Source organism: Myodes glareolus, chromosome 19 (genome assembly GCF_982192425.1).
Source record: "Myodes glareolus chromosome 19, mMyoGla1.1, whole genome shotgun sequence".
NCBI classification, from domain to species: domain Eukaryota; kingdom Metazoa; phylum Chordata; class Mammalia; order Rodentia; family Cricetidae; genus Myodes; species Myodes glareolus.
Genome location: NC_142044.1, coordinates 56017423 through 56044787, shown reverse-complemented (window position 1 = coordinate 56044787; position 27365 = coordinate 56017423). Strand labels below are relative to the sequence as shown.

The 27365-nt window shown below is 40.7% G+C and overlaps 1 protein-coding gene across 12 annotated transcripts in view; it reads right to left on the bottom strand.

Annotated features, from left to right (window-relative positions):
- The window catches only part of Pphln1 (periphilin 1), an 86723-nt gene that overhangs the window by 53770 nt on the left and 5588 nt on the right, over positions 1-27365 (bottom strand). For 6 of the 12 annotated variants that reach the window (XM_048444787.3, XM_087899198.1, XM_087899197.1 and 3 more), the window contains 3 exons: positions 22954-23045; positions 7946-8152; positions 5254-5315 (listed from right to left, as the gene is read on the bottom strand). In XM_048444787.3, the coding sequence (XP_048300744.3) occupies positions 5254-5315; positions 7946-8152; positions 22954-23025 (341 nt within the window). In that variant the 5' untranslated portion in view covers positions 23026-23045. The remainder of the gene's footprint in view (positions 1-5253; positions 5316-7945; positions 8153-22953; positions 23046-27365) is intronic. The other 6 variants (XM_048444792.3, XM_087899202.1, XM_087899201.1 and 3 more) reach the window with 1 other exon arrangement.

The window sequence follows — 27365 nt, the reverse complement described above, 5'->3', positions numbered from 1 at the left end:
GAACTCATGCAATAACATGATACTACACTATTAGTCAGGTCTTCCTTTGATATTCAATATACTTCTTATGCTAGAGCATTTAAAAATATTTTCTATTTTATGCTACTGACAGCTGATTTATGAATTGTTAATTTTCTAGTATCTCCAATAGCCAATAGGTTTCCCAGGCCTTTTGGCAGAGATGATCATTATTATGTTCAAATAGTTTTACTGCTGTTTGTTTTGTTTTTCATATTATCCCTTACCTGTTTTATTTTTGTGATATTACTGTAAGAGCCTAGATAAACTATTAGAATGATCAGGGCAAGGAAGAATATGAGGTGTTCACAAGTGTTCTGCTATCACCACTCAGAATAGCAAATGCAATGCTGTGGGACAATGGTTTTTTTTATCCTGTCACCTGTATTATTTTTAATAAAATGCTAATTGTCCAGTAGCAAGGCAGAGAGTAGTGGCAGGGCAACGAGAATGCTGGACAGAGGGAAGCACAGTCTGCAGTCACGACTCAGTCTCAGAGAAAGCAAGATGTGACTGCCTCACCAAAAAAAGGAACCAAGCCACATGGGCTAACACAGACAAGAACTATGGGCTAATATAAGTTATAGGAGTTAATAAGAAGCCTGAGATACTAGGCCAATCAGTTTATAATTAGTGTAGACCTCTGTGTGTAACTTTGGGGCTGGACAACTGAAGGACTGGGTGGAACAGAAACCTCACCAACAGAATGGCACCCAATGTCGACAATGCATCCACATAAAGCCTGAGAGAGCTTGGGAAGTAATTCTAGACAGAAAAGAATAGAGTAAAGCACAGCTTTTTGATAGCAGCACTTTCTTGGGTGGGCTCTGCTTGCTAGAGGCAAGTGCTCTGATTTAAGAGAGGCTTCCTGACTTAAGTTTTAGCTGCAAAACCTTGCAGCTCTTTAAGAGGTCCTTCCACGAAACACTTAAATGGTGTTGAAGAAAAGCTGACTGCATGCTTTTTGGTGGTAGCAGGGACCTTCAAAAGTCACAGAGTTGTGGCAATAAATAAGGCTCTGGATGTTAACCTCTGCCATGAGGCTGGACTCTCAGAAAGGTAAAGAATGGGCTGGATCCAGCCTTCAAAGCCACGGCTTTAATCCAAGCCATATTGCTTAGCAAATTAAAGACTCATGTGGTCAGAAAAAGAAAGAGATGTACAGTAAAGATAGATACAAAGACAAAAAAAAACCTCTAAATTGTTTACTGTGTGTTTAAAAATATATATAGGCTTGGGAGAAAAAAGTATAAAGTCCTTAAAAGAAAAATAGAGAGTAGCCAGGCAGTGGTGGCACACACCTTTAATCCCAACACTTGGGAGGCAGAGGCAGACAGATCTCTGTGAGTTCTAGGACAACCTGATCTACAGAGTGAGTTCCAGAACAAAGATACACAGAGAAACCCTGTCTCAAAAAGCCAAAAATTAAAAATAAAAAGAGTTTAAAATAAAGCCATGTAAAAATGGAAAACACGCAGAGAATCTGGATACTGTATGTTATTATGTTCGCCTTGAACTGTTTGAATGCTAAAGAAGGAGCAACAGCTGCTAAAAGGTATCTGTTTATAAATGCTGCTGAATTAATCCAAGATAGCTATTTTGAAAATATCTTGACTTCAAAATTGAAGTCAAAAGTTATCTTACTTTGAAGAAGAGATTTTGCTTTTATTTCCACAGGAAATGAGAGGCTGTGGATTCATTCCAGGTTAAGAAAAAAAATCAGGTTTGATCAAGGAAGAACCCCCTGAGAAATCTCGGATAGGAGTGGATGACCCAGATGTCAGAGTTCTACATCCAGAACAGATTCAAGACTGCTGCCTCAAAGCAGCCTCATAAGAGACTCCAGTCAGGACTTGATCATAATTCTAAATTTTCTTTAGGTCTCCATAAGATTATCAGCGGCCCCAATCAGCAGGAAGTAGCCTGAAAAACTATACCCGCATTCCCAAAAAATGGACTATGAATATTTCCCTTTGTTTAGAATGTTGGTTATGAGTTGTTAGGATAATGGTCAGATGTAACTGCCTTGCCAAAAAAGTACCAAGTCATGTGGCTAACACAGATAAGAATTGTGGGCTACTACAAGTTATTAGAGTTAATAAGAAGCCTGAGATACTAGGCCAATCAGTTTATAATTAATGTAGACCTCTGTGTGTTCCTTTGGGACTGAAGGACTGAAGGACAGAAACTTCAATCAACATTGTAAGGTCATTAAGTCAAAGGCCTACTCTTCCACTTATAGCTGGCTATACATTTTATATAACCACTGATGTTGAGTGTCTACCAACTCTTCTGTTCAGAATCCATTACTGCTGTTGCTTGTCTTGGGACAGAGTCTGTTTATGTATCTGAATGTTCATGTAGCTGTTTGCCAAACTGTAAGATTTAATCACTCATGGCTACTGAGCAATTTTTAGAGCTGTTACAGAGACAGTCATCTAGGTCAAGGTCATCACAACACTACTGTGAATTATCTATTCATTCAAGAAAAAGAGAAGTTTTGCTTTCTATTTGCTAATCAAGGTTCTAGCTCTAAATAAAAGGCTCCTTAGCCATAGTTTAGCCAACTATGCATACCCACCATCTCTGCCTATTATAGTACACTCTAGGATTTGGCAGGGCTATAACAGGCACTCACATACTAATTCCTCAGTTGACTATTGTAATGTGAATAGTAACTGACTTGCTTGGATAGAATGGATTTTAGTGTCTAATTGTGAAATGCATGGAATTGTGGCAATTACTCCTTGCCCTTGTAAAGGAGGGTCAAGGAAGCTTGAATTGACTTGGCAAAGAGGGACTGGCCACTCTAAGAGAGGCTGCTCCTTGTCCCTAGGGCTGTCTCCCTTTCCTTGCTAGGACTCTGTAACCATCATAAGTTGCTATGCTATCGCTGGTAGAACCAATGAGGATGATGGTGAGAGGGGCTAGAGAGAGGAAGACCCCAGGAGCTGTGCAAGGTCTGACTCAAAGTTCCCACCACTTCCAGGGTCCCGCCCACAACCCTAATAGGAGCAGTCTCTCTGTTTAAATAAATGTTGTTGTTTGTGCCCCCCTCCCGTGGCTGTAGTTCTGTGGTGTCTCCTCCGGCAGGCTTCTCTCCAGGAACTTTTCTTCTTCTGCCTTCACTTTGATTTCTCTCTCCAGTCTGCAGTTTTCCAGTCTTCTTCCCAGAACAATCTAGCCCATGGAATGACCAGCCCACAACTATGACCCCAGAAACAATTCTCTACGAGACTGTCCTTTTCCATCACAGTTCATGACATTTTTAAGGGATTATGTGTTAGTCAGCTTGTCTTACTTTGACAAACACATAAGAAAATGTAACTTAAGGAAAGAGACATCTATTCTGGCTCACAATTCAGATGTTAAGTTGGGGACACACACTAGTGACCCACTTTACCCAGCAAAACCCCATTTCTTAGTTTCTAGCATTTCTCTAAATAGCACCAGCAACTAGGAACCATGTGTTCAACGTATGAAGCCTATGAGGGGCACTTCATATTCAAACCACAGCACTGCATCCTAACCCCAAATGATCTCACAGCCATCCCGGATGTAAAGTGCATAAAAATTCATATTGTAAAAATTCCAAAACTAAGACACATACTTCTAATATACAATGTGTTGTATAATTTTTTTCCTTCCTCCCCGCCCCCCAAAAAAAGATGACCAGACCAAACCAAACCAAGCATTTATTGAGGACTCAGGTTACTTACTTAAAAGCGTGAGTGCCTTAAAACAGCTGCATTACCCCAAGCTCCCTTCAACAAGGGTGACAACTGCAAGACTTACAGTTAGCTCTGCTGGGCTCTTTTGGCCTCAGCCTTGATGTTGTGCACTGTGTTTATAATAAGGGGAGGAGCTGGTATAGGAGGTCCTTCTGTCTATGTGTTGTTTTCATTGGTTGAATAAAGAAACTTCCTTGGCCTTTTGATAGGGCAGAACTTAGTGTAGGCGGAGAAGACATAGGGGTTAAACTAATATTTAAGAGTTAGCCAATAAGAAGTTAGACCTAATGGGCCAGGCAGTGTTTAAATGAATACAGTTACTGTATGATATTTCAGGTGTAAGCTAACAGGCGGCAGGGGAAAAGGGCCTGCTCCCCACAACAAGGAGCTTTGTGAACCTTGTCACTATCTGAGTTTCTTGGGCTTTGTGTCACTAGTTTTCTGAGCCCCCCCCCCCGAAAGAATATTTCAATTCTGAGGAAATAGCTACTCAATACAACTGTAAATAGTAAAATGCCAATTCCAAAAGAAAGAATAGTAAAGAATCAAACCAATGTAAGCCCAAAACGTTAAATCCTATAGCTTCATGAACTGCATCCTGCAATATCATGTATCATATATATGAACTCCAAAAAGCATAAGCAGCCCTGCCCCTACAGCCTTTCCCATTGCAGCCCTATCTAGAGGCTGCCTGCAGCTTTCCTAGATAAAGGTTCCACATCTCCAAAGTCTTTAGATATCAACTGCAGCTTGGGCTTCACATACTACCCTTTGGGGGCAGGTACCAGCAACTCTGACATTGCCATACACCGCCTGGCCTTCTACTGTTTCCTCTGAAATCTTGGAAGTCTCTACGGCACTTCCATTTTGCCTGTCTGAAAAAAATTAGTCATGTGGATAACACCAAGATCAGCTACCACCTTAACCAGTAGCTGGAGCCTTTGACCCTTACAGAAGCCTAAATACCTCAACAGTTAAACACAGGAAAATTCAAAGTTTGGGAAAGCTAATTCCTGAGATGAGCTAAGGCATTTTCCTTATTATCCAAGTACTTGGCTGTGTGTGTGCGTGCGCTAAAGATGGGACCCAAGGCCATGGGCATACTAAGAAAGTGTTCTGCTTGACCCTACAGGCAGTTCATCATTTAAAAGAACCTGCTACTCTTGCAGAGGATCTGGGTTCAATTCCCAGGACCCACCTGGCAGCTTATAACCATCTATAACTGCAGTTCCAAGGAATCCGACTTCCTCTTCTAGCCTCCTTTGGTATCAGGAATATATGTGGTAAATATTCATAAACATAGGCAAACCATTCATACACATAAAATAAAAACAAATCTTAAAGAAGAATAAGAATGGGAAGGGAGGAAGGAAGGAAGGAAGGAAGGAAGGAAGGAAGGAAGGAAGGAAGGAAGGAAGGAAGGAAAGGAAAGGAAGGAAAAGGGAAGGAAGGAAGAGGAAAGACGGAATGATAAGTATCCAAGTACTTATTTTTATCTTTTTACCTGTGTTCAGGCTGTCGGCTTGTGGAATAATCATCTCTTGTCCATCTGTAGCCAGAATCATCCTGTAAAATAAAAAATTTAATTTGGGCTTTTGTTACCCATTTTGACCAGCCTCTAAAATAAAATCACAATGTGGGTAAAAACACTTCTATAGGTACTCTTGAAATTCCTTAAACATAAAACAAAATAACATAAATAAAAGATATAAGTCACCCATTTCAGCAGCTAAAGACGACTATGAACCTATGGCAACTCTTACTTACCTGTATTTTTAAAAATGTATTATTCCCTTGGTAGACACATACAGACTCAGTGCCACAGACATGTGTCAACACGACAACAGATCATTTGTTATCTGAAGACAAGGGCCTAAAGAGCCAAGCGTACACTGTTCAACCTTTTCATTTTCCAAACCATCTCACCAATGTTCAGGTTCAAGTTCGGTGAAGAACTTGATGCCCTTTCCATTTTGCTCATTTTCTTTCCTCATTTGTCACTGGATAATGCATAATTACAAGCACTCTAGAATTATCACTAATAAGAAATACTATAATATCTGATAAAAAATTTGAAATTAATCAAATGAAGCAAGCACATTTGGTCTTCTAAAACACATGTGCAAAGAGACATAAACCAACCCAAACAGGACTGGAGAGATGGCTCAGTGGTTAAGACCACTTGCTACTCTTACAGGGGACCTGGATTTGATTCTCGGCATCCACAGGTGGCTCACAACCATCTGTTAACTCTAGTTCCAGGAGACCCAACGCTTTCTTCTGAATGTAGTACAGATATGCATGCAGGCAACACACCCATAAAAAATAAAAATAAAATTTAGGCTTGGCACAGTGATACATGCTTTTAATCTCAGCACTCCAGAGGCAAAAGCAGACAGATCTCAGACAGATCTTTAAGTTCAAGACCAGCCTGATCTACATAGCAAGCTGCAGGAAAGGCAGGGCTATAGAAAGAGACTGCCTTAAAAAACCAAAAGAAATAAAAAAGTAAATAATACAACATGCAAATTAGCTACAGTAAGAAACTGATTTAGCAAAAATATTATTTTTCATCTTCCTCATTAACAGCACAAACCCAACACTTCAATGTATCCTTATTTTCCTTCTCAATGTTAAATAAAAACAAGAGAAATAAAAACTCCATAGCTATAATAAAATACTGGACCCCGCAAGTAGTTTCTTTAAGTAAATTCTAGATAAAAAATAGTGCTGTAAAAGTTTTAAGGACCACAGGTGTGTTATTTATTTAAAAAGAAAAAAAAATGTTAAGTCTAAGGACAAATGAGTTTTGAACTAATACGGTTTTGTTTTGTGAAGTCAAGGACTGAACAGAAGACTTCTCAGCATGCAAGGCAGGGACTCTCACTCCTAAACTGACCCAGCACAGACAATCTAGAAGAATGGAAGAAAGTAACCATGCTGTTGCTGAAACATTACTACAAGCTTTTAGAAAAACATTCAATTTCATGGGGTATCCCTGAGACTACTTGAAAAATGGGTCTGACAGTAAACCTCAGTATCTCTAGTACAGAAATGATTACTTCCCAACACTAGACCCTCCTAAAGGAATAGCATGGCAGTGTAGATACATAGAGTAAAGCCAGCAATGCCAGTGTGTAGCTGTAGCACTGCAAACTTAAGCAATGCTAAAAAGTCCCATTACCACTTTAGAACTACCAGGGCTCACACTATGAAGAACTGAGAGAACTGGACTCTCATACATACTGACCCTCAGGAAATCACTTACCTCCATTTCTTCAATTGCCAACAAGAGGTCAGTCAGTATAGTGTTTACACATATTACATTGGTTACCATGTTATATACTACAGGGAAGATGAACAGTCTAGAAGAGAACTCTTATAAATCTGTACACTCTAAGACATAGATAAGACAACGTGCTTCCAACACTTTCAGTAAAAGTAATTATTAAAACCATAAATACCTACTTCTAGATTATCGAGAACACATTGCTAATCTTAGATGCTAACATTTTAAGCATTTATTACCTGAAACAATGACTTGACTGCATTCTAATCTCAAATAATAAAGACTTTAGAAACAGGCCTTGAGAATTCTAACAAAAATGGCATAATCAACTTAAACCCACCTCACCCACAGCACTTCTCATATTAAAAATACAGCAATTATAAACAGGGACATGAAGTGACAAGTGTTGACCACCTGCTCAACACTGAACATCAGTAAATTCCTGCAAGTTTAAGGTAAAAAGACAAATGAGGCATAGGCCAGGTATAGGCACACAGCTCAGTACGAGCTGTATTACCTAGCAGGAGCAAGGCCATGACCTTACTGCCCAGAACCATACAAAAAGCAAGCACGTTAGAATTAATGTCTACTCACTATCCAGCATCACAAGATTTTTGACAGCCAACAGCAGCTAGCTGGAACAGGAGTCAAACCCTGAAAACCTAGCACTGCAGCACCCAGGAGGCTGCGACAGGAGGCAAGCAAGTTCCAGGCAAGTCTGATCTGTGCAGCAAGACCCTACTGGAAAGGGGAGTAAGGGGAGGCTGCAAATAAAACCAAGCCAAGCAACAAAGGAGCACAAGTAGCAGGCGTCCGTTCTACTTCCAAGGCCTGCGCACAAACTGTGGTTACATGAATTTCAAACTTGAAAGAAAGAACAATTAGTACACGGGGGAAATTTACATACTCCTCTGTGAGGTGGGCCACTTCTTCGATCATGAGAAAAACTGCGGCCCTCGTCATATTCTCGGTAATCAACATGACTGTAATATCTACTGTAGCCTCCTTCATCGGGTCTGGCTAGCAGAGGCGGTCTCTTGTCTAGCAGAGGCGGTCTCTTGTCTAGCAGAGGTGGTCTCTTTGGCACAACATTAACTACTCTATGGTAGCCATCCTAAAACAGACAAAAAGAAATATAGAGACATCACTAATTTCTCTATTTGGTTTTGGAAATGTTTCTTATAAGCACAGGCATTCTTACCCATAATTCAATAGAGTAAGTGAATAAATGAACAAAAATGTTCTAGTGAAAAATGTGAGTACAAATAACAGAAACATCTTCATACAGATTAAGGGAAATAAAATTAATGAAGAAAAACTCATTCAAAATAACACACAACAATACAAAATGACCATCACAGGTTAAGAAAGGGGCTGCAGGGAAAGCTCAGGGATGAAGAACACTTGCTGTTTTCCTAGAGAATGCAGGGCAGTTCCTACCGTCCAGGGACTACAACAGCCTCTTCTGCCCCGTGGGTACTTCACTCACATACTGCAGATACATACATGCAAGCAAAACACTTGTACACATAAAATAAAAATCAATCTAAATAGTGTAAGTAAAAGTACTCTTAACAACAACAAACTATGCACAGTACGCAGGTTACTGCAGTGTTGCTCCTAAGGACAATGAGGACCGCACAGTGTTTGGCCTACTGGGTTTAAACTATTCTATTTAACTAAACTGGGTAGGGCCTGCACCTGTAAACTGGCAAGCACTGAATCAGAAAGATCAAAAGGAAGCATTCTGCTATGTTTCCAGCTCAGGAGAGAGAGCTGTTAGCTTTTTAAGTTTGGACACAAAGATGATCTAAAATTAGAACTAGCTACCAAGATAATATACCCTTAAATCTTTAGTTACTTGGTGGGGTTGGAGAGACAGACAGTAGCGAAGGGCAATGACTGCTCTTTCAAAGGACCTGGTTCAGGTCTATCACAAGGTAGCTCACAGCAATATTAAAACTCCAGTTCCAGGAGATTGAAGCCCTCTTCTGGCCTGCTTATGTACTGCATGCAAATGCTGCCCATACATATACAAGCAAGCAAAATACCCATACATATAAAAAAAAATAAAATAATAACTTTAAAAAGTTTAGTCACTGAGGAGTTTTGTGGGATTTGAGGAATTAGAAAACAAAGTCTGTCTTATGTTAATATCACTAATGTGAAATATGTTAATATGAAATAAAATCATTAGGGTAAGAAGTAAAGAACTACAGTACACATGCCAGAATCTGATCTAAGTTATCCAAAAACAGCCCCTACAAACTTCTGGTTTTCTGAGACATGATCTCCCTGTGTAGTCCAGGATGGCCTCCACCTCACGCTATTTCTCATTGTTTTGAGTGTGAGGCCGGTTTTCTGCTAGAGCCAAGAGTGGCCTGGAACAGCAATCCTCCTGTGTGATCAAATTACAGGTGACTTACACACACACGCACACACACAAAATCAATTATTTTTAAAAAATTTTAATTTTTAAAACTCTATGAAAGATGCTTTCATTCCAGAAAGAAAACAACTAGATAGCTGAATAATTTAATAAAACTATATTATCCTTTTCCCACAACTATAAGTATTATAGTTAACTGGGCATAAATTAAATTGGATTGGGAATTTATTTGAAAGCATTTCTTGAGACTAGTGTGGCATTCAGTTGTAGAGCAGGAATTAGCATTCGTAAAACGTGGGTTAATCCCCTGTAACAGAACAAAACTCAACTTTCTAATGTACCATTAAATATATGTTAACTCATTTTAGCACAAAAACACTGTGGTTTTCATGCATTTGTTATTTTATTTATTTTATGTATGGTGGAAGAAGTCCACATGCTTGCCATAGCTTGCATGCGGAGGTCAGAGCCAGTGCTCGACTTCCACCATGTTGTTGTTCCTGGAGAAGGATCTCAGTTGAACAGCATTGGTAACAAGTACTCTCACCCACTGAGCCATCTTGCCATCCTTAATTTTGTTTAAATTTTGTTAAAAAGTTTATTTTGTTTAAAATTAAAATATTATAAGGCCCTTCCTTAAACACCTTTATTCTTTAGAGACATATGGGAATGTTTATATTTGAAACATGAACAGTGATTTACTTCAAAATGCTTTCAGGAAGGGAGTGGAGTGATCAAGAATTCTGGCTGCTATTCTAGAAAGCTTGTGTTCACTTCCTAGTACCTACATAATAGTTCACACAAGTCAGTAACTACTGCTTCAGGGGCCCCAATGCCCTCTCCCGACCTCCTTAAGCACAAGGCATGCACACACGTGGTCATAGAAATACATGAAGACAAAACACTAATACACATAAGATAAATATTTTAAAATGAGATAAAATAACCTGAAAGAGAGGAAAACAGAGACAAGAATAAAACACAAGAAACCAAAAGTAGATAATTGCTGCTTTCATTACAGTTACTTTGGGGGCTGCTTATCTTGTTTACTTTTAAATACTTAGTTTTTTCTTTACAAAGAATCAAACAAAGCCAAGCCTGGTTATACACGACTGTAATCCCAGCACTAAAGAGGCTGAGAGAGAAGAATGGAAAGTTCAAGGAGAAAAGGACTACATAAGATCCTGTCTTGAAAATAAACAGATTCATAAATAAAGCTCAACAAGAGTCAAGCACAAGAGCATACTGCACTTTCAAGTGCAGCCTGAGTCCCAGCAAAGCCCTTGGGTTAAAAATAAATAACAAAGAAACGAACAACCACACTAACTGCAGGCAAAGTACCATCGTACAGAAACAGCAGTATTTCCCACCACAGTGAACTTATGATCTGAATGGAACCATAGAAATGCTGTTGGAGAAGCCCCTGGAAAAAGCAGGCGGCACACATTAAACACCCCATACATGTATGTGTTCTAGTTTGCCAGCTCAAATTACTTTACTTTTTGATAAGCACAGGAATTACTCCACCTAGGAAGTGAAAAACTGTAAATCACTAGCTGTGCAGACAAGGCTGGCCTTGATTCTTCTGCCTCTGCCTCCTAGGTGCTGGGATTAAACAGTGCACACCACCACCCCAGCAACTGTATCTAACTAAGCAGCACAATACTACCCAGACTGGAAGATTTCCTTTGGTGAGTTTTGACAAGTTCACTCTACCACCCACTAATTTATGCCGTGTATTTTACACGTACTGATTGATTGCTCAGTGAGCTACTGGTGTCTTGGGGTCAACCCAGTGGTTTGGAGGATTAGAAATTAAGTTAAAATACTCTAAGTTGGCCCAACCCTCCAGACACATATCATTATAAAATTTGACCAAAAACTTACATTACCTTTTCTGGCAACAGTGAAAAAAGGATGTTAAATCTCAAAATTCTGTCAGTCAAGAAATTAAAACATGCTACCCATACCCACCCATAGGACCCTTTGTGCCACCTACACCACTCCACTCCATTTTGAGACTTCCCATGTCTTCCTCCAGGGTCTAGCCTGATGAATACCCTGACTTGTTTATCCACTTTCTGTGTTCTCTACCAGACTTAGCTAGGTTTCTGTGACCTAGACTGGCCTTCACTGCAGAGAAGCTATAGGCTTGGGCTAATATCCCCCCCTACTTATCCACTAAACCACAGGATACTCCCGCACATCCAACCTTTCCACTCAAGACTTATCAATCCCCATACTCCCACCTGGCAACAGAAAACATATCCTGTACACCAGTCCAGTCCCCTCTGCTACCACAACATCCTCTTCTCCCTAGCCCTGCTCCATCAGTAATAAATACATATACATATATAGCATGTAGACAGAGAACACACACGTGCCCAGATTTCATTGGAGTAATACCAACAACATGAAAGATGAAGGAAGGTCTGCCCTCTGAAACCTGCTGGTCCTGTAGAAATGCTGGCCTAGATGAGCCAGGACACTGAAGTTAGAAGAATTCAAGGATGTAAAGAACACACAGAGAAACAGCTCAGTGAGATCAAGGAGAAAGACTCAGGAACATAAATGCCTGAGTGATGCACCAGGTGGACAGAAGTGACCAAGACAATTCAGGACTACAAAATGAAACTTAATGAAAGCAATAGAAATACTGAAGAAGACTCAAGCTGAAAAGAAGGAACTGAAAACATTTCACGACTAGAAAACTGAAAGAAAAGCCTAGAGTCTGAACCAAGTAGAAGACAGATTATCCGGTGACCCATATCAAATAAGTAAGGCACATGAAAAGAAATTAAAAACATAGTAAAGGAACAAACAGAAATGCAGGACACCATTTAAAAAAAAAAAAACAACTTTTGAATATAGGCATAGAAAAATCCCACATGCATGGCATAGATCAGATCTTCAACAAGATCATAGAACTCTTCCCCCAAACTAAGGACAGACATACTCAGATACAAGCAGCACACAGAAAAACAGACAAGACCAGAAAAAAAAAAATCCCCACAGAATTTCATATTATAACACTAATATTTATAACAAAGAAAGTTTTGAAAGCTGCAAGAGAAAAAGCACAAGTCACATGTAAAAGGAAACCTATGAAAATAACAGCTGATTTCTCAATATAATCTTTGAAAGCCAGAAGAGCCTGGAGCAAGGCGGTACGAGAACAAAAGGCTATGAAAGCCAGCATCAAATGGAATAATATCTAGCAAAGCTATCAGACATGACTGAAGGAAAAAGAAAGTTTTTTATAACATAAACAGCCCTAAAAAATATATATCTGCCAGGAGGTGGTGGTGCATGCCCTTTAATCACAGCACTTGGAAGGCAGAGGCCCGGTCTACAAAGTAAGTTTCAGGACAGTCACCAGGACTACATAGAAAAATTGTCTTTAAAAAAAAATTATATTCAATTAACTGAACCTAAAGAAAATATAGGAAGGAAGCATTGTTTTGAGCTGAAGAGAGAAATGAGCATGGCAGAGACTGAAAAGTAATAAAGTCCTAATTATTAAAACACAAATACCACTGAAAACAGAAACCAACAACAGGATGTCCACAATTACACATACATTTCAATACCTTTAAATATCAATGGCCTCAATTCTCCATTCAAAAGACACAAACTGAATAGATAAAGGGGAAAAGAAATCTATCTGCTGACTACAAAAAAACACACCTTAGTTTTAAAGGTAGATAACACCCCAGAGTAAAAGAATGAAGAAAGAGATAAAGACAAGAAAATGAAAGGACCTCCTGTGCTCACTGACTGGTAAGACAACATTGACAGAATGACCATTCTACCAAAAGCTTTTACAGATTCAAGGTAATTCCAATCAAAATTCTCATCTCATTTTTTTGTAGAAACAGAAAAAAAATTATTCAAAATTCATATGGTCCCACAAAAGACCCTGGACAGCCAAAACAATCCTGGGAGTGGGGATGGGGGCAATACCAGAAGGATACAATTCCTGATCTTAAGATATACTCTCTATAGTAATAAAAAAAAAAAAGGAATTGGCACAAAACAGACATGTAAACAAGCAGAACTATAATTGAAGACCCAAACATGAGCAAGCACATGTAACTTCACCCAAAGATGCCAAAAACATACACTGGAAAAAAGAAGGCATGGATAAATTTATATCAATAAAGAAAAAAAAAAAGAAGGCACGTCAACAAATGATGCTGGGAACACTGAATGTCCACATGCAGAAGAATGAAATTACACTTGTATCTATCGTCTTGCACAAAAACTGCTGTAAATGATCAAAGACCTAAACCTGAAATATAAGACACTGAAACTGCTGTAAGACATAGGCAGCACCCCACAGGAAAGGACTTCTTGAATAAGACTCCATCCAAAAATTAGGGCAACAATTGACAAAGTGGGACTTTACCATTAAAGTAAAAACATCTGCACAGCAAAAGAAACAATCGACCAATGAAGAGGAAGTGCACAGAATTGGGGAGACTCTTTTTTGCCTTCTATACATCTGACAGACATTAATGTCCAGAGTATACAAAGAACTCAAAACACAAAATCAAGGAAGGGAAAGAGGAATGGAAGGATGGAGGGAGAGGGATGGAGGGAGAGGGATGGAGAAAGGGAGAGAAAATAACCCATTCAACAAATGGGCCTGAGACCTGAATAGAGAGGTCTCAAAGAAGGAAAAAGAATGGCTAAGAAATATCTCAAAATATGTTCATCATTAATGTAAATCAAAACAACTTTGAGATTTCATCTTACCCCAAACAGAATTGCAAAGATGAAAACAGGAGACAACAGACACTGGGGGATGTGGGGAAAAGGGAACCCTGATGCACTGCTGGTGCAATTGCAAACCGGTGCAGCCACTGTGGAAATCAGAGCAGAGAATTCTCAAAAAGCTAAACATAAATCTACCACGTGACCCAGCAAACCACTCCTTGGTATTTGGCATATGTGCAAAGGACTCAACAATCCTGATCCCAACACTTGCTCAGTCGTGTTCGTCGATGCTCCCATCACAACAGCTAGGAAACAGTCTCAACGCCCTTAGCTGACAAATGGGGTACATGTACTGTGGGGTGTTATTCAGCAGTAAAGAGAAATGAAATCATGAACTTGCCAGCAAATGGGTGAAACTACAAAAGATCATATTGAGTGAGCCTTTTATTGGAGGCTCCTAACTCCAAATCTTCAGAAGTGAGTACATAGCCTATAATAACTACAGAATTCAGGAAAGTAAAACAGAAATACTGCCAAGGCAGGGAATTGGGGAGCAAGAGAGAATAGCTGAGTACAAGTAAATCTGATGGAGGTGCATGGGAAGAGGGGGCCTAGGGGGAGCGGAGGAAGTAGACACAGAAGGTGGGAGGAGGATAAGGGAGAATGGTAGGATACAGGGGATCTGGCAGAGGAAATGGAAAACGGGCCTCCTGCGGGGAGGTTAATAGAGGAGAAGGTGGAAGGAGGGTAAAGGGGATAGCACAATAGGGGAAAATAGTGGGGGGAGGCGCTCCTTAGAGAAGGGAGAAGCAGGTAAATACAGGAGAAAGAGGGGGAAGGTCTAATAACAATAAAGATGCCTAAAAAGTCACAAGGAATCTATTAACTATCTTTAACAAAAGTATAATGCATACAATTCAGTATCTAAACACATTTAGATAATTTTAATGAACTTTTCTTATCTGGGCTGATGATGCTCCCTCTAAGAACCAAAAAACACCTAACAAAAATCCCAGACATGAGAAGACCTCTTTTGAGTTGTTGGCCATGGCTGACTAAAATATTTCCAAAACATATGGCCTATTGCTGCTGCCTTTGGTTACCTTGCAGAGGTGGAAGAGATGTCTCTATTACAAAAGATACCATGTATTTCAGAATCAGGGCCCAGAGGCCCCCAAAGTGGAATTGATCAGAATGTCCCCATCCTGGACTAGCTTCCACAATACCAGAAGTTGTCATGCAAGTTTCCAAAGGAGAGAGGCAACAGTTCTATCCAGTTATGACTCCTAGGAACCACATCAACAACCCACATAGCACGACAGCTCCACAGGTGCCGTAGTGGCACACATACCTTGGAAGTAGCCTGTGGCTCTCTAATTGGACTTAACACCTGTAGGACAAGAAGGATATCATCTTTACTGGGAACCTTTATATAACTAGTAAGTGTAAATTGAAATCATGGCTATTGGAGGAGAAACACAACCACTTATTTACTAACCCAGCACTAATTTCTAATAACAATCTATACATTTGTCCTAATACACATAGCTAAGTCCAGTCTTTACCCCTTATCAAGTAAACTTATCTTTGCAACAGAGACCACTGCAGAAAACCACAACCAACTACCATGCAGAGCTGTGGGGTCCACTCCCTCATCCCACACTCAGAAAGTTACAGAAGACAGGATGGAAGATTTTAAGAGCCAGAGGATCAGGGGCTTTGCGGTGAGAATGTGTCTCCTAGTAACATCAGACACTCTACTTGCAATGTCTCACCAACTGTCCAAACGTGAAATGAACAAGGACAACAAACAAGGACACCAACAGAATTGCCACACAGGATGAGGAAAAACACATGAGGCCTCAAGGCTACACAAAGAACGACAGCAACTGAGTAAAGCTGGGGAAGAGCACACCAACAGGTTGTTCAGGGCCAAATAGTCAGTCCTGAAAGCATACACAGGCATAACTTTAAATGGGCACAGCAGGTTATGTTTGGGAATATATATGTATATGTACATATATACACACACAAATACATATATGTATACAATAACCATTGATGAAAAAGAGGCCATGAATTTGAAGGCGTATAAGAGAAGGTTTGGAGGTAAGAGAGAAATCTTGTAATTAAAATTAAAATCTCAAAAATTAACAACAAAAAAAGAAGTTAAAATACATCTTCAAATAGCTCTACACAGGAAATTACTACTCAATTAAACTTTACACATCAACACTTTAGAGTTTAGTCTTTCAGGTATATAGTTTTCCCATTGGGAAAAAAAAAAAACCCTGTAAGCTGAGCATGGTGACCCACGTCTTTAAGCCTCATACTCAGTAGTCAGTGATAGATCAGGTGTACAATGCAGGCCAGCCATGACTACATGACTAAAAATAAAATCAAAATATACTTATACACACACATGCAGCAAAACATGTTAAGAATGGAAGTGAAATGACAGAGTAATTTTCAAACAAAAAATACTAAGAGTCACATGTGTAAACATCAGGCTTATGATAGATAGTTCACTGATTTATCTCATATGTGAGGCCCTGAATTCAAATATTACAGAATATAAGTAAAACTAACAAAATAAATGAGATGTAAAAAAAAATAGCACATGTGAAGATTTTGAATAAAATGCCTCAGAAACTACAAACAAGAAGAAAAGGACTATCTACTCAACATTAACATTCTGTAAGCAATGCCATACAGAATGGTACATAAGTGAATTACTACATGAAACACTCTTGACTTTCAAACTGAACAAAACAATTAACAGGACTGTAGTTTAAGCATATTCATATTTGAGACCATTTGGAAGCAGTAAATCCCATGCAATCCCTATAAAGCCTCAGACATAGCAAAACTAAACTAAGTTTTAATTCATCAAAAAATTTGCTTTGATTGGCTAAATTAGCTGAAAAGTAGTGACAAAAATATTAAGATTACACACCTGTAATCTCAGCACTCAGGAGACTGGTGGTTAGAAGATAGGCGAACGAATACACAGTAAAAAAAAACTGAAAAGAAAGCTCTGCCCTCATTACAATTTGTATCAAAGCCTGGCATATTTACAGTGTGCATACCACAAAACTACCACCGCTAGGTGAGCCTTCACAAGGTCAACACAGAATTACCACCCAGATACAGTCACTGCGGACAAGCCTTTCCTTAGGTTCTCTCCAGTGACTACTGTTCTGGCTACTTTAGCTTGTTTGAAATGTTTATATAAAGGAACTTCAGAAGATAAACTCTTGAGCTCAGTTTCTGGTCTTCAGTGATCTATTTATGAAGTTCACCCATGTAGCTATATCTGGCAGTAGGCCACTTAACCCACTGCTGTATTATTTTAAAAAGTGGTTCTCAATCTTCTTAATGCTGTTACCCTCTAACACAGTTCCTTGTTTTGTGGTGAAGCCAACCATAAAATGATTTTGCTACTACTTTGTAACTCTATTTTGCTACTGTTATGAAGCATAATTGTGATATTGTTTGTGTTTTAACAAAGCTTGCCTGAAGATCAGAGTGTGGAGGGAGTCACTAGTCAGTTATATAGAGACCAGGTAATGGTGGCACACATCTTTAATCCCAGCACTCAAAGACAGAGGCAGAGAGATCTCTGTGAGTTCAAAGCCACCCTGGGCTGCACTAGGTTGATCCAGTCTCAAAGGCAGGTCGTGCCGGCTCACACCTTTAATCCCAGCACTAAGGAGATGGAGGCAGGAAGGGATATGGCTGGGCAGACAGGAGACTAGAGGTCAGTGGCAGACCGTCTGAGGATGCAGTCTGAGCTGAGAGTCTGAGGATTTGGTAGAAGTAAAAGGATGGCTGGCTGCACGCTGCACTCCTCTGATCTCTCAGTTTTCACCCCTAATATCTGACTCTGGGTTTTTATTATTAATACTTATTAGAATTCATGCTACATATAATGCAAATATATGATAAGTAGGATATCTGATCATAACCCTTAGGTTGAGAATCACTGGTTTAAATAGTCCATCCATCCTCCTGATAGACAAGCTCTTAGCAATGCTGCTTACAAACACACAAATAAGATTTTTTAAGGTTAAGCGATCTCTGCTCCATAAGCAAAGCTTTTTTTTTTTTTACTTCATTTACTTCTATGTAGATGTGTATGACACTTGAGCACTGAGGCAGAGGCCATCGGATAAACTGGAACTAGAGTTACAGGCGGCTGTGAGTGGCCTGATGTGGGTCCTCTGGAAGAGCACGAAGTGCTCTTACCACAGAGCCATCTCCCTGGCGCCTTAAAACTTTAAATGGGGCAAATTTTTATTAAATCCAAAGTTAGAAACCAAAGCTGCATTTACATTTCTACTTTTACTGTTAACTACTTTTCTGCAAATTCAGTGAATTCATTTAAATCAGACGTGAATATAAAACTTCCACGGGGGCTGGTGAGATGGCTCAGTGGTTAAGAGAACTGACTGATCCTCCAGAGGACCCGGGTTCAATTCCCAGCACCCACATGGCAGCTTGCAACTGTCTGTAGCTCCAGTTCAAGAGAATCTGACATCATTATACCAATGCGCATGAAATAAAAGTTAAATAAAGTTTAAAAAAAAAAAACTTCCACAAGGCACATGACTAAGCACTATTCAACTCTGGGGGTGGGGCTGAGAAAGAAGGAAAAAAGTTGGAGGCCAACATGGGATGGTGAGGAAGAAAAGAAACTACCTTTTCCTGAACAGAACAGCACAGCAAAGTTAACAGAGATCTATTAACTTTGTGGCAACAAAAATCACTGGTATTTCCAAATCAGGTGTGGTAGTTTGAATGTCGTGGCCTCATTTGCAGGCATCTGAATACTTACTCCCCAGTTGTGGTCCTGTTTGGAGAGGCTGCAAAGGTGTGGCCTTGTTGGAGGTGACACTGGAGGCAGGCTTTGGGAGTTTAAAGGCTGCCATTTTGGGTTCATTCTCTTCTTTCTGTTCTGTCTTAAAGAGGATTGTGGCACCCTATACACTGTCTTACCAAAAGTCCAACTCGTCATGGAGTACAACCTCCAAAACTTTAAGTCAAAATAAGTTTCTTTCTTTAATCAGGCAGTAGTGGGGCATGCCTTTAATAACAGCACTTGGGAGGCAGAGGCAGGCAGATCTCTGTGAGTTTGAAGCCAGCCTGGTCTACAGAACACGTTCCAGGACAGTCAGAGCTACATAGAGAAACCCTGTCTCGAAAACGGAAAAAAAAAAATTCTTTAAGTTGATTATCTCCAGTGTCAGAGTAATGCAAAGCTAACACACCTTAAAGAAGCAAATATTACCAAATCATAAGTTGAGTTCTTGATTTGGGTGTAGTGGCTCATGCCTGTAAGCTCAGCACCTCAGAAGCTAAAGCAGGAGGACTGCCGTGAGCCTAAGGTCAGTGAGTTCTAATGCAGTCTGAACCATAGAGTACCCTGTGTCAAACAAAAGCCAGGAGGTGGCACAGGCCTGCAATCCTAGGACTTCAGAGAAGAGGGCACAACAAACAGTTCAAAGTCATCCTCAAGTACACAGTAAGTTGGAGGTCAGTCTAGGCAACACCTGAGTCGGTCTCAGAAAAAGAGGGGAGTGGGGGGCAGGCTGGAGATTTAGCCCCAGTGGTTAACTGTTCTTACTGTTCTTTAATTCCCAGAAGCCATGTCTGGAGGTTTACAACTACCTGTAACATCAGCTCCAAAGTGACAGCACCCTCTTATGGCCACCCCCACACACGACACTAGTGCTCACACACAAAGAATAATAAAATATATCTTTTGATGTTTCTTATACTTTATTACTTGTATTCTGACCTCAATGATCTCAGTCAGGCATCATTCTGATTAGAACATGTCTATAATCTCAACACTTGAGAGCAGGCAAGAGGGTCAGGAACTCAAGCCTAGCCTCAGATACATAGTAAGTTCAAGGCCAGCCTGAGTTACAAAAGACTGAGGCTCAAAAACAGTGGTGAGAATGCCCTGAGAAGTGATCTCTAAACTTTACCAGATTAGTAAAAGGGCAAAATGATTAAAAACTTAAGACTATATTTAACTAAAATGTAAGCATGCCATAAGAAGGTGAAGGAGCAATTTCCAAGATCCCTCTAAAGAGCAAAATACACTGAAGACAAGACAAAGCTTCAAGTCATTCCCCCAAGAAGAGTAAGTTCACAAGAAGAAAAAAAAATCTGAATTCTAGAAGAGAAATATAGGAACAGAGGTTTTTCAAATCAGTAAAGTGGGACTGGGGAATAAAAAAGACCAGGCTCCTCTAAAAACGTAGGGAAGGAAGAGGAATGAGCAGGTCTGGCCAGGTTCTGTGCTCCTAAAGGAAAAGCACTCAGACTATCTACTATGAGTACCTATGCAGCTGGACAAGGAGGAAGAGATCCTCAGCACATCAGCACTATAAAATTTATTTCTCTTTCTACTTACTGATGTTGAAATTCCACTGGGGGGGGAGGCTAAAGGTGACTATTGTACATTTACACACACACACACACACACACACGGCACGGCATTAGATCAAATGGTTGTTACATTTGACTATAAAATGTTCGTTTAATTAGGACATCCACCACTTTTCTCTTTCCTCTTTTGAGGTGTTTGGGATCAGTTCGGAGGATCAAGCATGTTATATCCTCAGTCCTTCAATTCTAATTCTTAAGACTAGCATTCTGTGAGCAATCAATACACTGAACTTCACCCAGAATGCTGCCGTCTTGGGAACTCCACGCTCTAAAACACCAATTGCCTATCCTTCTACTAAGAGGTGGCCTTAGGCCTCAAGTAGCTTTTCCTTTGTCCTAAACTTCACTTCTTTTAAATAACTCCCCTCTCAGTTCTCTCTTCTTGATGTGATCATGATTCCTAGTCCAGTTCCTCAGTGTCAATCTCAATCAGTCACTCATCTTGCAATCTTAAATCAAAACAATTTGCTTTGCCCATCCACAAATTAAGCTACTCAGTGAAAAAGCACAGTCTGCACGTCAATGCCCAGATGGTAAAATAAAATTTCTGCTCAAGGGATATAGTGGGAAAGAGGACTTGGCACTTTTGAAAGGTATCTCACAGCAATGACTGTATCAGTTTTAATCCTTCTAGGTAATCATAAAATAATTCTATCAAACTAAGAAAACTTATTAGAAATAGTCTCCACAACAACCTGAAAAGCAATGACATGATAATTAGAATCTGTCCATCCTAATATAACGGGCTTCCTCTTTTTATTTTCTATCTTAAATCATTTTATATCAACCCGAGCTGTAATTCAGGCCAACGAAGGACAACCTTGCAGATGACACTGTTCATCAAAGTAAGGGACAGGACAAAGTGTCAGCTAGGCCTGGCTGCAGTCCTATAAACTAACTGAAAGGCAGGAGGATCACAAAGGCAAGGCCTGCAAAGGAAACAGAATGAATTCAAGCCCAACCTAAGTAATTCAGTAAGACCTTGTCTTAAAATAAAAAAGAAACAAAAGGCTAGTGGTAGGGCTCAAAGGTTGAGTGCTTGCCTAGCATGAGAAAAGCTATAGATTCAATTCCCAGTATTACTACCACACACAGAGAAATCCCTAATACTTTAAGTAAAAAATACTTGTCATGTGAACAAGAACTTATGCCTTCTGTGGCAATAGAAAATGTCTACATAAGAATATAACCCCAGCCGGGTGGTGGTGGCACAGGTCTTTAATCCCAGCACTCGGGAGACAGAGAGGCAGGCAGGTCTCTATGAGTTTGAGGCCAGCCTGATCTACAGAGCAAGTTCCAGGACAGACTCCAAAGCTACACAGAGAAACCCTGTCTCCAAAAAAAAAAAAAAAAACAAGGAAAGAATACAACCCAAAGTTGCAATGTTCAAGATGAGTCAGCAGAAGATTCAAAGCTTCTTGACCTCCAAACCTCCCTTAGTTTTCCAAGCAGTTGAAAAAATGTGGAGCCCCTGCTACATACTAGACTGGATCCAGGTTGGGTAGAATAAACAACTTATCAAGAACATTAAGAGTCTAGTTCAAAATTCCCAACTCTCAGAACAGAGACAAGAAGACAGACAGAAGATGGGATTCCGACCTCTGAACCCAGCACTCTTCTCGCCCTGCTGGCTGCCTGACCAAGCAGATGCGGCAGCTGAAGGGCTCTCTAGGGTTGCAACAAGCTTCTCCTTCTAGCCCAGGAAGATTGATCTCCAGGTAGAATGTCATATGAGTTCATAACTTAATTTTAACTTTGGATTTTGTGACAGTGTCAGATCGTATAGCCTGGCCTAGAACTTGCTATGAAGACCTGGCTTCCCTTGAATTCACAGAGATCCACCAGCTTCTGCCTCCCAAGTGCTGAGATTAAAGGCATGTGACACACTATGCCAGGCTCAATTTATAAATATTTTAAGGAGACAAATAAATGGCAGTCATGAATAGAAGCAGATGTTCAACATTTCTTTGTCTATGCACAGTATAGCATTTATAAAAATTCATAAAAATTTTCCTTCACAAACTAAATTCAATACAAAACCTTTGTTCTAGAAATTTAAGTATAAAATATAGATTTTGTTTTTTACTTAAATAAATTACCATGTATTTTATAGCCTTTTTTGTGGTTTTTTGTTTTGTTTTTTCCAGACAGGGTTTCTCTGTATAACAGTCCTGGCTGTCCTGGAACTCACTTTGTAGACCAGGCTGACCTCAAATATCACCTAGCTTTCAAAGGGTGAATTTAAAGTCTTTTCCAGGTAGGTTGGTAACCTTCTGCTATTTGAAGACCTGGAGAAGACAGAATGACACAGCAGGCTCTGACCCTCCCTTCACAGAGCAGTGACTTACACTGGCATGGCTCCGAGGGGGTGCTCGTTCTCTTGGGACTCGCTCGTAGTCATACCGTCCCTCAGACCACATCTCATCTCTTTTGGAAGACACTAAAGAGAAAACAAAAACAATCCTGGGTCAATCCTTACTTCCTGTGTCAGCAAGTAAGACACAAGAAAGCAGTAAATGCCAAGACACCTAGAGGAGAGTGAGCGAAGAGAGAATGAAAGCAATGAGTCCTCCTACTGGAGATTTAAACAATTCATGCACATGAATATATGAAGCCCTGCATTCTTTCCATTTTAAACGTTATTTACAAGCTCAAGAAAAACTTCCACCAGCATGCTGAGTAAGAGCCATAAACCACATACAGTTTCTTCATTGCCTAAGTTTGAAAAACTAGAATAAAGATACCATTTAATGAATCGTTTGGAAAGCAGGCCAGTATGGCTACTCCAGTTAAGGCTGGCCTCAAATTCACTATGCAGCCAAAGCTGGCTTGGAAAGACTGGGATTACAGGTATATCCCAGCATGCAATGCTCCAATGTCTTTAATTTTGTATTAATTTACTTGTAAATGTGTACATCATGTGTCGGGCAAGAGGTGCAAGGCTTCTTGAGCCTTCTTATGTTGCTAGGCTTCCTGAGCCTCCTTATTCCCCCAGCCACAGTTGCTAGGCCTCCTTATTCCCCAGGGAAAGGTGAGTGCTCTACCCACTCATTCCACAGCCCCAGGACGCAGGACAGAGAGACGCAATAGGGAGCGTCAGCTTATACAGGTTAAGTGACACCGCGTGATGTGGGGGTACCTCTAGCCAGTGAGACAGCCAAACCCTCCCTCTGGCTAGAGGGGTGTCTACCTCATTTCTGCTCTCTCATCCTCACTCAAATCGAGCCAGACTCTTCTCTGTCCTATAGGCCTCGAGGTACAGGACCTGAGATAATTTGGGCCCAACATCTCCCCATTTTGTTTTATATCCCACCCCCTACCCTGGTCACCAAGCCAGAATATCCCACCAGGGAGCGAGTATAGGTCAGGGCCAACCCTATCAGGAGTTTCTGCCTGGACACCCTCAAACTGAGAGTTCATCCATGGGGTAAGATGTATCGAGCCTCTCATAATGTACTCGAAGGGCCATGAGTACATTGTACCTGTTGTATCTGTTTTTGGAATGCTTGTTTCAGCCTTTGGAGAATGCATGGACCAAAAAAAAGATCAATAAACAAATAGCCATCGGCCCAATTAGAGAAAAGGTGAGTATGGTAGGCCATGGGGACCAACTAAACCAGGTCTCATAGGAGGTCCTTGACTTAAATGAATCACTATCTTTTCTTAACTCATCTAGGGTTCTTGTAACTATACTGGAATGGTCCACACAGAAGTAACATTCTTCCCCAAGCACCCTGCAAATTCCTCCCTGTTCCACAAACAGCAAGTCCAAGCCTCTCCTATTTTGTAAGGCTACCCTTGCTGAGGAATCCAAAGACTTTTGTAAATAATGTGATGCAGTCTCTATCTTTTCTAATTATGCTCACATCCCCAGGAAGAACAATAGTAATCAGGAGCTGCCCGCAGTTTCTGATAGTAGAGACAGCCAGGCTGCTTCCTGGACATACATAAACAGGTGTCTGTAGGAGGACATGTCTCCTAAAGACATGAGAACACCCAGGCTCATTAGGGCAAGATGCCTAGGGTAGGGTGCACCCCCAAGAGCTTCGCATTCAGGTCTCCCTTCCATCCCCGAAACATCAACTGAGAGGTCTGGTTTAGGATCTCTCCAGTGCCAGCACTCGAGGATCCATGTTATCTTCTGTGGTTGGTGGGGGTTTGCTGCCTGGACCTTGATGTTAAGAGGAATTAACACGATTATCGCCAGGAGGGCTATCTGAAATAGATAAACAGGCAACACTCTCCTCAAGGGTCAGTCTCCCTTGGGCAGTGGTGATTTTTCTTTTCTTGTATTTGAATTTAAGGGTTGTCCACATAATCTCTTTCTTTCTTGCTTGTTCATCTTGGTCTTCCCCATTGTCCTGAGGGGAGGGGAGAAATTTTAAGTTAAGAATGGGTAGGCATATAGGCGTTTCCCTTCTGTTTGGGAAGACACATCCATATCCTTGGCCCTGTGTCCACAAGGGATCTGGGCCCCTCCATTGGTTAGAGAGGATCCTTCCACCTAACCTTTAGGCAGGGCCTCATTGGTAGGGATCCCCAATGTTTCTGGAATATATTGCTCATCTGATTTTTGAAAATTTAAAATATTGATGGTAAATGCCTTTTGCAGTTGTAGATGGGGGAGACTTCTCCCCCTTTTTGTTTTATAAGAACCTCTTTGAGATATTGGTGATGTCTTTTGACAATTGCTTGACCCTGAAGGTTGTATGAGATCCCAGTAGTATGGGATATTTTCCATCTCTGGAAGAATTCTTTTAACGTTTTACTCGGTCTTGACCTGTTGTGATAGTCCCAACATAGCAAAATATTGTAAGAAGTGGTTTCTGGCATGGTTTCTCTGAGTGGGTGGTAGTCGAGCACGCCTTAGAGTATGTGTCTATGGTCACAAACACATATTTTAATTTGCCAAACAGAAAGTAATGTGTTACATCTGTTTGCCAGATGACATTGGGTCCTAACCCTCTTGGGTTCACCCCTGGGGGGTGTGGAGAAACTGTTGGCAAGTCTTACATTTATGAACAATTCTCTTTAATTCTGTTGCAGGGATCTGGGGGTATAGGTATCTGAGTCCTCTCCAGTTGACATGAGTTAAGTCATGCATTCGGGTAGAATTTTATATGGGCAGAGTTGAGACCTCTATGAGACAGGCCCCTGAAGTGCATCATCCACAGCAGCATTCCCTTGGGAAATGAGGCCAGGGAGGTTTTGGTGTCCTCTGAGATGTTGAATATATATGGGTTTTTTCTACCTTCTAAGAGCAATACAAGTTGTATCATCAAGGCAGAAATAGGATTAGCATCCAATCTGATATAGGCATAGGGTAAGTGTGGCAGTAGGTTCACCACAAAGAGCTGTGTGAATAGAGGTTGCAGGTTTTTGGAACCTCCTGTAGGACAATATATACGGCCATCATTTCCTTATATTGAGCAGATCCTCCACAAGGAAGAATTTTGGTAATCTTTGTCTTGGTCCCCCCTGCAGGGAAAACTACAAAGGTGGTCCCATTCTTCCCACCATCTGTGCAAACAGTAAATGCTCAGGGCAGGGGACTAGAAGAAAAGACTAAGGGGACTCTCCAGTGTAGTTCTTGATATAGCTTCACTAACCGGGTCTCCTCAAAGTGGGTGTCAAGGGTCCCCAGAAATCCCTCCAGGGCGAGGCTCAATCGAGAACAATGTCTAGCAGCCCATTCTAAATCCTTAATTTTGGATGGAATTATTAATTTAGAGAAATCTTTTCCATAATGTCGGAGGGACATGTCCCTGATCTTTCTGATCATATCAGCTATTTGATCGACTAGAGAGTATACTCCGGGAGTGCCCCTCCCCAGGGTGTTGTGTACTCATTCTAATGGTTGTGACTGCTGAACAAGGGCAGCCAGCATAGTCTTTTTCCCTAATAATATTCACCCTTGGACTGGAATATTAGGATTATATATTGCCAAAGAAGCCTGATGGAGCTCATTGACAAATTCAGTGAGTGCCTGATGGATCTCAGGGGGTAAGGAAATGATCTCATAAGGTTGCCTCCGTTTTAGATCATATAATACATCTAGTCTCCCAGTCTCTACAGACAACCAGGGCCTTACCCAGTTCATTTCTCCCAGTATCTAAATGAGAGACTCAGGCAGGATTAATTTCTGTCCTATAGATCTTGAGGGACAGCTGAGATAATTTGGGACGCCCATGCATCCCACAGAATGTGTGGAAGTCAGAAGATAATCTGCAGGAGTCAGTTCTGTCTATCATAGGGGCACCAGAACCTCAGGGTCCCAGTCTTTGCTGACTATGTCACCTCACCAGCCCTCTGGTTTGTCTCTGGCCTTAAACTGCTGATCCTCTTCCCACAACACCCCAAATGAGGAACTGGAGTACACCACCCGAACCATCAGTAATCAATAAAAATGTGCTGAATATATCATATAAAAATCTGATCAAGAGCCAGCTGATGGTGGCACACGACTTTCCCAGCACTCAGGAGGCACAGGCAGGTGAATCTCTGGAGTTGAAGGCATCCTGGTCTAGAGGGTGAGTTCCGGAACACCTAGGGCTACACAGAGAAACCCTGTCTCAAATAACCAACCAACCAAACTAACTAACAAACAAAAAAACCCAGTTCTAGGTTCAGCCTAGACTATATGAGGTCCTTAACAAAAAATTAAGTACAATAATGTAAAATGGAAAAAAAAGGGGAGGAGAACCTGTAATGAAAGCTGTTCAATCTGACACAATACTCTGAGAGATCCTCAATTGAGAAA